This window comes from Solanum lycopersicum, chromosome 3 (assembly GCF_036512215.1).
Source record: "Solanum lycopersicum chromosome 3, SLM_r2.1".
NCBI lineage: Eukaryota > Viridiplantae > Streptophyta > Magnoliopsida > Solanales > Solanaceae > Solanum > Solanum lycopersicum.
The window spans coordinates 58,419,053-58,431,122 of record NC_090802.1 but is presented as its reverse complement, the minus strand read 5'-3'; the positions used below and the strand labels follow the sequence as shown (position 1 = coordinate 58,431,122).

The window sequence follows — 12,070 nt, the reverse complement described above, 5'->3', positions numbered from 1 at the left end:
AAAAACCTATTTAAAGTAGATCAAGCTACTCCTCTTTTACTTTTACTTGACACATCTATTAAGAAATAATAATTGTATGATTATTTTACCATTAGTTTGTACCTCTCTGTTTAACTATTTTAGAATGTCCAACAATACTTGTCCATTTTATGAAATTAATGAATAATTTTATACTTAGTTCCTAATTTGCCATTATCATAAATCATAGTCATTATTCAAGATATTGAATTTGTAAAGGATGATATAGTAAAATAACGTTTTTATTTATAGTTTCTTAAGAAGTGTGCAAAGTCAATAGTGGATAAGTACTGTTGGACATACACAGTATTAAGTTTTGAAAAATAATTTAAGAAATAAGTTATTAACGCTAAGAAAAAAAAATTTATCTTTTCTTCATATGTTAAAAGTGACAAATGAAAATGAAAACCTGTTTTTTGAAAATAACGGTAAAAGTAAATCGAAGAAGTAGTTAAAAAGTGAGGATTTATATTATCAAATCTATATTAGATATCTTCAGAACCCATAATTAACGTTGAAGAGCGAATTCCAAAGTTAGTGGAACCAAATATTATTAAACGTTGACAATTAATTATATATTTAATTTAATTATTAGTGTAACATCAGCCGGCTAACATGTGAAAAACTAAGTGCGTAATTGATTTGATTTGTAAAAAATAAAATAATACATAATATTCTTAATTCTTACTATGTGAACGTCATAAAAAAAAAAAGCATCTTAGCAGTTTTATGGCCTTTTATGAGTGGATTATTATCAATAATCACAATATACATCGGCATAGCATATGCTAATCATGTATTTAAGGGAAACAAGAATACATATTTGCAAATATAAAAAAAAAGGAAATCCCTTTTTTAACACATTTTTTTAAAAAAAACCTCGTCTGATTTAAAAAGAATAACCTATTTTAATGTTTAGTCTGTTTCAAAAAAATAAATTTCTTACCTTTCTGACGATATTTTATCAATGAAACATTCAAAGGCTATAAAATTTATTTTTTTTTTTGATATAATTAACGTAACTTTAATTTAAAACTATAAAAATTAATAATTAAAGGGAATAGAAGGTTCTTTCCTTGTACTCACTAAATTAAGTAGTACACAACATTGGCCAATCTAGAAAAACTTGCACTTTTTTCTGACAAAGGCTGTATTAATTTACTATTAATTGGCACTATCAGTTTCCCATGCAAACTTGAATTAATTAATTATATTATGTTTCCATTTTATGGGAAATTTTTTGTACCAAAGTGATCTATTGATTTTGACTTAATAATTTTTAATTTGAGTTCACGTCAGTCCATACTTATCGTCATGCTTAGAAAGAAGAGAAACCTAACAAGTATCAATTGATGGCAACTAATATGTCTTTTAAATTGCTTAAGTCAAATGTTAGCTTTGTATGCAACAATTTTTGGTTTTAACTAAGGGTATCCCGACCAGCTTTCACCTACCTCCACTAATACCAATTATGGTTAGATGCAATAAGTACACTCTTTTGAGTGTTATTGCGACGGGGTTGAACCGTTCGATTTTTCTAGCCTAACCAGAGAAGTCACCAGATGTTCAAAGGAGCAAGTGTTATGTATAAAAGAAAGAAAAAAAAATCAAATAAGGTAGGTGTGGTCTAGAGAGGATAAATAAAGTGTACATAGACCTTACTCTTACGGCCCTACCCTTACCTCGTGGAGGTAGAAAGGTTGTTTCTGAAAGACCCTCAGCTTGAGTAACACATATCAAAGTAGATTTAAAAGGAGAAAACAGAAGTCTTAAAGGAAAGAAAAACATTAAAGCAAACTCTATATTTCAGAAAATCTCATAATCTCATCTTTCCAATCTCAGCAGATTCGCGCTGATACAAGCGAAATCATTGTTCAAGCACTAAAACTAAGATGCATGAGCAAGACATGCTAATGGTTATTTGTTCATAGTAGAAAATGAATTTGGAGAAACACAAAACTCTTCTCCTATTGCTCACCTGCCGGCCCCTTCAATCACAAGCCCAGTTTGTTCAAGTTAAGTATCCAACTTTGAGGTCCCAAAAGAAAATCAAGACACAACCTAACAACTGCTTGAAATAAGACTAGTGCTGCTATTCGATGTTTTCTTGAGCATGACTAACTGCTTGTAGTCAATGTTATTGACAATACTTCCTTTCTATGCCAATACAACTCGCGAAAGGAAAATTTTAATAATTGAATTATCCATAACAAGGATGGAGCTAAGGGCATCAATTTGAATATGACAAATTACACAAGTTACCATGTTTTCAGGTAGGCTCATACTGATCATTTCCCTACACCAAACACTTGTCTCCAAAATCTTCTTCTAGAAGTTCCACGTCTATGTATTTGCTTCAGATCTTTAGCTGCAAGTAATGAGCAAATCAGAGGACTAATTACCAAAAATCATACCATCGGATTAAAGAAAAATGGTCTACTTGGTAAAGGAAGAAACTGCAGAGTGCAGACATAAATCGCAATATGCAGCAGAGCATCTCGAGCAGGGAACCTAAAAATAAACTATAAATTTAACATTAACTAATTATTGGGGACAGACAGACCGGTTATGTCCACTCCTTTTCCAGGCCCACAAAGTCTAACGACCAAAACAGGGAAAGCCCTTTGGTATGGATTAGTCACGTTCGAAAGAGATATTGCTATAAGGGAACTCTAAAGATACCTGTAAGTCTTCCTGCAACATACAGAACTTCTTCAGCAATGGGTCTCCACTGCTCAGCACATGAAAAATTAATTCCCAGACCAACACTAAGTCCTCTCAGGATGTGCACTGTACGGAGAATAGAAAACAGTTCCTCTGGAAAAGCCTATCATCAAAACAAACAAATTTCAAAATTGTTTTACAGTATATGCATATTTAATTCGCCAACTGGTTCAACTGGCAAATGTTATCACCATGTGAATGAAGGAAAACCAATGTTGTTAACTGCCAATATAGTATTGTTTCCAAGGGTGGGGACTTATGGTTAAACAATAGGAAATCTACTGAAGATTTACAAGGTGAAAGACATTATCTGTGGTTTTGGAGTATCACAAGTAAAATTATAGACTGGGATCTTGACTGCAGCAATTTTAAAATTTATCAAGCAAAGAAAAACACTCTTAAGAGGTTGAAGGACGAAATACTCAGCACAGATCAGGGCGGCATCAATATATCTTGAGTATGTGAGATCCAGAAAAGCAAGTGAACTCTATATTCTTTTCAGACCATTGTGAATTCCTATAACATGAGGAATACATCATTGGTGTATACCACCAAGTCACGTATGCTTAAGGGATATCCAGACAACATTACATCATTTAAGGCAATGTAAGAAGTAATACAAGAGTATGAGCTTTAGGATTCATTCTTCACGCAAGTTTCTCATGGATTGATAAGAAATGGGAAGTCGAAATGGTTGAAGCCCTATGAAATTTGGCAGAAATATGTATCAGAAAAGGAATTAGCCATTTTATCACTCTCATACTATTTTCAGGAAATATTAAGATAAATTGGCCACACGATGAATACATGGCTGATAACTTAAAAAAAGTATTTGATGCTGCACGCAAGTATCAACCTTCATCTCTAAATTATCTACTTCTAAAGTTCTATTTCCAGGATAGTGCTCAGCACAAGGATCCATTTGTTCATAAAATTGGGATAGGGAAGATATCAAATCCAAGGAATCCTTGGATTTGAAGAAGCGCATTTAATTATTCCAATGAATACTAAGCAAGTTTAGTAAATCGTGGACTTTTGAACCATAAAGTTCTTTTGCTGCACAAACAATCTATGGAACTGTTATATTCTAAATCACTGCATTGGAATCCTGTACCACAAGCATCCTCCATATACAACTCCAAATTTCTAAATGCAACAAAATGACTCCCCCACCTCCCCAACCCAAAAGAAACAGAGAAGCAACAAAAAAAGAAAGGACACAAAACATTAAGTACAAATCAGGTATTTAGGTTCTAATAGTAACTTGAGTAACAAGATGTCATCCGTTCAATTTGCTCAATTAGTAGACCCAGCTCTCAGTGTAGCTATATACTTGTTACCTAAGGAGCTTAAAGACATACCTTAACAGCAATCTTTTTTATTGAAGATTCTTCTGCGAAAGGTTGCAGCATCGTAACTCCAGGCGGTAATTTTGTGTCAAACATTGTTTGTGCCAGCCTAAGCAATTCATTTTGTTCATCCTCGCATTTGCTCAAGGTCTCGATACCAAGATCCCTGGGATATAAAGAGTACATATTACCAAGTACAACAATAAAATCGGCTAGATTGCTGCAAGTCTGCAGTTCTGTCGTTTACGCATTAGATCAGATTGAACCGAGTCATAAAGAGTACAGTTACAAAAAAATCAACCACTAGTTCTAGTTGAATGGTGATGAGTCTGAAGTATGTCAAAGGGATATATATATTTTTTGATGAAGTAAGATATTTCATAGTGGGATTTCACTAGGTATGTTGTTGAAGATAGATGTTTCATAGATGGCATCGAAATGTTCCGTAGATGCAAAGATACAAAAATAGCCAATATAACTGTAAGTTCCATTACAAAATGTTCCATTCCGACCAGGGAGCTAATGAAAAGAAGCAAAACATGGCTCAAGTTAAAGAAACTAAGAAAGTGAATTGATAAAATCTAGATATGAACCAACATTATGAACAGGGGTTAGGTTGCTCCAACTAACTAGGTACAGTAGAAGGTGTTTCTAATGATAGATGATTCACAATCATAGTTGCAATGCACATGAATACATTTTCTCTTAACCAAAATATGACCAGGTTTGCCATCTTATAGTTAATAAAATGATATGTAGCAGTACTTTTCTAGTCTCTTATCCTAGATTTCTATTACTACTTGTTATTTCCTGTGCTTCAGTTATCCCATTATTTGGTTGTTGTTGTTCCTTGTTTGCTAAAGCCTATGTAATGATTTTCCTATTATTTGATGTGTCGACTTTGCTTCTTTATTTTCAACTGCTTTGATATGCATTACTTGAGCTGAGGGTCTTATGGAAACAGCCTCTCTACCTCCACGAGGTAAGTGGGTACGGCCTACTTACACTCTCCCTTCCCTCCCCAGACCCCACCTGTGGATTGAAGTGGGTATGTTTTTACTGCTGCTGTCACTGATGCATAACAACTGTCAAAGAACCATGCTGGATTTACAGACACCACACAAATTTTCTATTGCTGTGAAAGTAGAAAGAGGAAATATATATAATTATACATATTTATTTACAGGAAGAGCTTTCAGGGTAAATTACTGCACCTGTAGCTCTCTGATGCCTTTAATGGGTCGTTATCGGCAATTGCAAGAACCAACCTAGCATATCCAAGCCTCAGTTCATCAGGTAGATCCTTCACTTGCCCATAATCAAGCAATGCAACCTGAAAGGGATAATGTAAATAACAATCTCCGTGGTATATTAATTGCGAGAATGATGATTTGTTAATGCTTAATTTAGGTATTCCAATGCGCACTTGCCTCAGAGCCTTTACAGATCAGAATGTTTCCTGGATGAGGATCTGCATGGAAGAAACCACTCTTGAGTATCATTTGTCCATAAGCAAGTGACAGATTTTTAAGGATATTCCTGCATTTTCAGAATGAAAAAAGGGACCTTCACTACAACATTTTCAGAAAAGAGAACATACAGAAGTTCTACATGGATTCAAATATATACAGACATGAAAATGACCACTTCAAGGGGAACAGAGGCGGAAAACTTTCTATACATCACGGAAAGGATCTATGCATGAAACAAGCAGGCAAGTTCAGAACAGCATGTTTTATGATAATTCAGGGAGTTACTGTTTTGCAGCTGCCGCTAACTTGCCATCAGGATGTATGCCTCTCTTTTCCATTTCATCTCCAAGCTTCAAAATGGGTATGCCGTCAATGTATTCCATCACTAGAACCCTCCTAGTAGCAGCATGAAGAAAGTGATTGCTCAGGTGGATGAATATAGGGAGAATTGCAACAGAAATACACCAAAATTCATGCAAGAAATAGTTATTCCAATCATTGTAAACCAACCAACTAAAATAAGCCCGAAAATCAAACAATGCGGATAAGACAAAAATATGATACAATAAGTGGAACTTATGGAGCTGCGTGGACAAGCATATGGAAATGCACCTTTGACATCTTTAGAAGTAGATATAAGGGGTAGAAGTAGATTCTTGGACTAAACATACAACACAAAAGGTAACCTTAAGTGGTGGATTACATAACTTTGAGTTTGAAGCTGGATCTAATTCTGCAACAGATAGGCCAAGCACAAGCTTTTTTTACTGGTTCTTTCAAAAGTATTTCATGTCATCACTCCACCTATCCTTTACTACTGTTGGAATATCAGGCCAAATTAATGAATTGGACATAAGGAATTTGGGTTCATTTGTTAAAGGCCCAGCTGATGAAAACAATACGTGTACATAGGAATATTCTCTTTTACAAGTTTGTTTTAAGTTTGTTAGAACCTAGCCTATAGTATAGGGACACCTGTACAGAATATAGCTGTTATTTTGTCTTTTCTACTTGTACAAATGGAATGAAGCACTGATCAATAAAAAAGACACAGAAAAATTTCCCACATCTCTTCTCATTTACAACAAGAACCAATCTTGTGCAAACACCCTGCATCCGCTCCCATATAATCTGATATGTTGAAGACATACTTAAGCAAATAAAGTGTGCTCTCTTGACAACTTAAGATTTTAGATAAGAGGTCATACATTTCACACAGAATCTCCATGCTCTTGGCATGAAAGATTTAATTGACTTCGTGATACCTATCCTTATATATGAAAGATACTAAAATACATATCCACATTATCCAATCAATACTTATCAAATATGCTTTCTAAAAGAAAAACATCATTCCACTTGTAAGACTCTTCATATTTGGTTAAATTACCCCGAAGCAAACTTATCTGAAGAATATATAACATGAAGAACAATATAGAATGACTAAGGCTAGGGAAAATAGACTTGATAGGCAATCATTCAAATGAACTGATCCCACTAGAAAAAACTTGCAACAGCGATGTTGAACCAAGCTTACATTCAAGGCCCATTGCATGTGGGCTTTAGTAGACTACACAAGTATCACCTGTATGAGGGTTAATTCCATGAATAGGTAATAGGTTGTTTATTTTTTTGACAAGGTCATGAAGAGGCTGTGAAAAGAATATTCGCTTCAGGAAAAATCAGGATAGTAGAAATATGATAACAATCCACGACTCATGCAAACAAAGATTTGATTGTCTTGCAGAGTAAAATGAAATACATATACCCAGTATCAGGAAGACTATAAAGCTTATATTAAAGCTTGTATGGAACAAACAGCAAATTACAAAGTGATCCAGATGCATCAAAAACTTGTTACAAATAAAACTATAAAAGTGTATCCAGAAAGAACTGAAGAAAAGCCTTATGTAAGGATTTGAATGTACATACTACAGAATGAGTATTACAGTGGAGAAACTATTTGACTTTTGTGCAACACTTAGTCAAGTCATAACAAAGATAAACACTTATCAGTTAAAGAAAAAGTCTTAATAAAGCTAAGCACATTAATAGAAACACAAGGTAATTGAAATCACCAAAATAGGAGCTAAAGCTACTAGTCTCATCTTAGTTCACTATGCAACTCAGATAAAGCAATTTTTCTTCACCTGAGCATACCTGCTGACCATGTCTCGTATCACACAAGGTACCCGAACAGGGGACCTTTTGTTGTTCTGGCAAAGGAAATGCCGAATTCTTGCCATAGCTTCAGCTTCCCTCACAAAGTCGAATTCGTAGCTAATCTTGAATGAACAAGTTTACACCAGATTACTTCAGAGATGCAAAAGTTCAAAAAATTCAATCTACAAGACTCTCTCAATCAAGTAATAATATTCAGGCGGGAGGAAGTCAACTAACTGCATGCAAATGCCAACAGATTCAACTGGTGCATATTTGCTGATCTTGAAATATTTAGAGTCTCACGGACATACAATAGTCCCACATCAAACATCAGAGTCCAGAGAAGTCAAGTATCAGTTAAAAAGTAAAACCGAACAAACCAAAGATTGTATATCATCTCCTAAGTAATACTCCTATCCTTTTTGCACAGAGTAAAACTCAAAAATAGTATTTCATAGGGAAAGGAAACAACAATGGAAGCCCTACAAGAAAATAGAAACTGCTCCCAAGAGAATTGCAAAATACGAATGTGAAGCAAAAAGAAACAAGGAGGCTAAGGAATTCTGTCACAGGACAAAAATGTGGATGTTGGATTGGGAATCACTCAGCATGCACAATTAAGTTCAAGATCCATAGTTAATACTAACATTAAAAATATTAGCCAATTCAACTTATGGAAGAAAAAAAACATGTATTATGTGGTAAAAAAACTATGCTTTCATCTTTCAACAATGAAAATCTGATGAGCATTGACATAGATTGAATGGGATAATAAATTGATTGCTCTCATAGGCACATAAGAACTAGAATAGACTGATTTAACGACTGATAGAAAAATGAGCATGAAAGTGTAAGGTGTACTAGGTCAACAGACAATCAAATTAGAACTGGAGTTCACAAATATTTTGCTTCAAGCAGTTGAGATACGGCATAACATTCTCTGGAAGAACTTTAATTATAGCATTACAGAGCATCACCCAAAACACAAACAGACTTGTTTAAGTCCAAAGGATCTGACATAATCATTGTGAAAGATCAAGAGTCATTCCCAGTTTTATTTTCCTTCCCTTTTCTGGAAGCAAAAAATTATAATTAGGTGCTCCACGGGGAGAACCTCAGCATATAGCAAACATAAAAGCAAGAAAAGGTCGAATAGGAATAAGGATATGAAAAAGGAAAGAAAATGAAATGTCTAATAGTACAAGACATTGCAAATTTATGAATGTTTTGCACCTGTTTCTCCATTTCCTTGGTAACAGAGAACAGATCAAACTTGACATCTGTCTTTTGAATATATAACGCAAAGGCTTGCAAGTTGCGGATATCAGTCATCATCAATTCCTGAACTCCAGGATGTTGGACCTATAGTTTTACAACAATTAGAACCTCGTAATTACACCATTATTGCAAAATGACACTCAAATTCTTACCTTGACGACAACATCATTCTTGTCACCTTTGAGTCTTGCTCGATGAACCTGAAAAAGGCATACATAAAGATTAAAGAAAACTTAGGCAGCAAGTCTTAAACTAAATAAATGACAAGGTAATGTTTTAGATTTGAACATGAATTAAATACTATAATTAAATCCATAAATTTCCTTTTTATCAGTTTGAGCTTAAAGAAATAAAAACTACTCAAATGGGACGCTTAATAGGTCACATAACCAGTTTTCCCATTTTTACATTCTATGATTTCCCATCTTTTCTTGCAAAAAAAAAAAATGTGACTTTGAGCATTCTATAATTTAGCAAGAACGAGAGAGAGAGTAGAAAAGTAGATACCTGAGCAATTGAAGCAGAGCCTAGTGGATCCTTGTCAAAATATTCAAACAATTCATCAATACTTTGACCGAACTCCTTCTCAAGCACTACCCTAATCACATTGTATGGTGTAGCTGGTGCTTGATCACATAGAGTAACAAGCCTTTTGACCCATGGAGCGGGCGCCAAGTCTGGCTTCCCAACTATTTGGGCAACCTAACATCATTAATCATCATCCAAAAACTGAATATTTCCTCAGCAATAAGTGGTAATGCTATGATACAAAAAAAATCAAAAAAATAACTAAATAAAAATTAAAACAAAGCAGTTTGATAAAAACGTCAAGTGATTTAAAACCAAAGTAACGTGTAACTTCTGAAGCACAAGGGATGACAATCATGTGATTTCCTCAATAGGATCGGAGCGCCCCCAATATTAGTACTCCCTGTCTTTCAATTTGTTTGTGTTACTTTACTTATTAGTCGGTTTCCAAAAGAATGTTTTTTTTCTCTTTTTGGCAACTCTTATTACTCCAACTTTGCACATGACATGGTTATCTTTAATTTAAAACCACAAAATTTAAATGGTTTCTTTACTTTCTAAATTACTTGCCAAAGTCAAGACCATACAAACAAATTGAAACCAGAGATTGAATACTTGTTAAACCAAATCTGTAATAAAGAACAAAATGAAACCAAATCCATTATAGACAAACAGAAGTACCTTTAGGAAAAACCCACCAAGCTCAGAACACATGCTATATATCTTGTCAGCAGCAACCTCGTGCTGCTTCTCCCACATCATCTCCTGTTTCTTCACATCCTTCTCCAGACTTGCTCTTACCTGAAATACCTACAAAAGAACCCCAAACATAAATTTAATCAAACTACTCAATAGAGAGTGAATATAGCGTGAAAGAGGAAAAGGGGGTTACTTTATAACCAGTATAAATATCAGCAGCGCGAACCCAGAACTGAAAAGACCGTTGCCAAGGTCGGAGCTGAGTAGACACCTTCTCTTGAAATTCTTTGAGATCAAAATGGAAAAGCATGGCGATATTACTCCACTTGATACCAAAGACTCAATTTTTTTTCTGCTAACTGATTAGTAATTGCAAATGGGTGTCTGAAAAGATGAATTTTTGGGCATTTGTATTGCTCAAAAGTTCTCAATTACTTGCATCATTTGGCTTGAAGCTTGAAGCTTAATTTGTCTCTCTCTAATGGCTAATTTGGAAAATGGGGTTGGTAGACTGATGAGTAGTTCTATGTATAGACTGAAGATCGATGAAAATAGAAAGAATTTGCAAGAATGTGACGAAATGTTCACAGAGTTAAGCGCCGCAGAATTCGAGAAATGAGGTCACCGCAGGTGCAAACTGCAAAGCCACAAATATATTTTTGCAGTGGAAATTTAATAGTTGACTTTAAAAAAATTTATTTAAGATATTTAATTATATTTTGTATTAAATAAAACTTACCAAAACAAATAAATTTAAAAAAATATATATTTACTTTTCATCCTCCAAAAATATATTCTCCTACTATCTAGTTAAAATCAAATAAAAAATTGAAACGAAGTACCTATCTTTTACGATTATAAAAAATATATCCAAACACATTATATTATTACCGAAAAAAGCTAATTTTATATTTGTATTTGTCCAATCATCATCAAAGAGATACCTTGAATTAGAAGTAAAGGACGCCCTCTCCATTTGCTCCAGGCATCAGAAAATGTATTAAAATATAACTTAGATTATATAAAGTACTAATTAATTTAATATAAAAAGATACTCATTTTGCTAACTCAATATTCAGCACAGTTAATTTTATGAAATATTTATTATTTTTTATCAATATAAATATCCAAATCAAGTACTTAATTTAATTTTTCTCTTTGAGGAAAGCGTTGTTGAGAAATAGTGGTAAAATAGTGAAGGGACAAATTAATAGGATTGGGCAATCTTGAGGAAAACAAAAATCTATATACACAATTTGGTAGACCCAAAATTTGTAGACTTAAATGTGTAAAAAATTATTGGTCCCACTAAATTGTGAGTTCAAAAGAAGCTTAATTAATGCCAAATGTATGAGGCACGTAATAATTGGGGAAAAAAATAGTCATAGTATGTTCTTTTATTTTTAAAATATTTTTATCCTTTAACTTTAATATATCTTTTAATTAAAATAAAAAAGAAATTTTATATAATAAAAATAATTTTATACTCTTTAAATTTCTAATCAAATTTTCCAGTTAGCAATAGTGATTAGGGTGAGTTCAGTTCTAATATTTATCATATTTGATTGATTAATTTTTTTAAAAGAAAATATTTATTCTGATAAAACAAGTTATTTGATAATGTGTAAAATGATTTTCTTAATGGATGATATTTCATATTAATTGTATCTTCTTCACCCTTCAACCCACTTCATCTTTACCTCCATTTCCGTAGTCGTAGCCCCAGGTTTTAGGTATCAAACACAGATAACCCACACTAAACAAGTCCAGTGCGACAAGCTTAACCCAAACGGCGAACCCCTTGTTTTCGCTAACAAGGGATTTCGAACTTTACCTCCA

General features: G+C 33.6%; 1 protein-coding gene across 1 annotated transcript; it reads right to left on the bottom strand.

Moving 5' to 3' along the window:
* Window positions 1-2,087: 2,087 nt before the first annotated feature.
* LOC101245047 (uncharacterized) lies at window positions 2,088-10,920 on the bottom strand. The gene is made up of 12 exons (XM_004236307.5): window positions 10,425-10,920; window positions 10,214-10,342; window positions 9,512-9,706; window positions 9,157-9,204; window positions 8,960-9,088; window positions 7,724-7,848; window positions 5,849-5,959; window positions 5,522-5,630; window positions 5,306-5,424; window positions 4,104-4,257; window positions 2,701-2,845; window positions 2,088-2,386 (listed from the first exon to the last, which is right to left on the bottom strand). Exons 1-12 carry the CDS (start codon window positions 10,539-10,541, stop codon window positions 2,307-2,309), a joined length of 1,461 nt encoding a protein of 486 aa, XP_004236355.2. The 5' UTR covers window positions 10,542-10,920; the 3' UTR covers window positions 2,088-2,306.
* Between the last annotated feature and the right edge of the window lie 1,150 nt (window positions 10,921-12,070).

Excerpts from the sequence above, each read along its gene's own strand:
- LOC101245047 (XM_004236307.5), bottom strand. The coding sequence starts at position 10,541 with ATGCTTTTCCATTTTGATCTCAAAGAATTTCAAGAGAAGGTGTCTACT. Across the intron at positions 9,707-10,213 it reads TTGGTGGGTTTTTCCTAAAG|GTTGCCCAAATAGTTGGGAA; the intron begins GTACTTCTGTTT and ends TAATGATGTTAG. Across the intron at positions 7,849-8,959 it reads CCAAGGAAATGGAGAAACAG|ATTAGCTACGAATTCGACTT; the intron begins GTGCAAAACATT and ends TGTTCATTCAAG.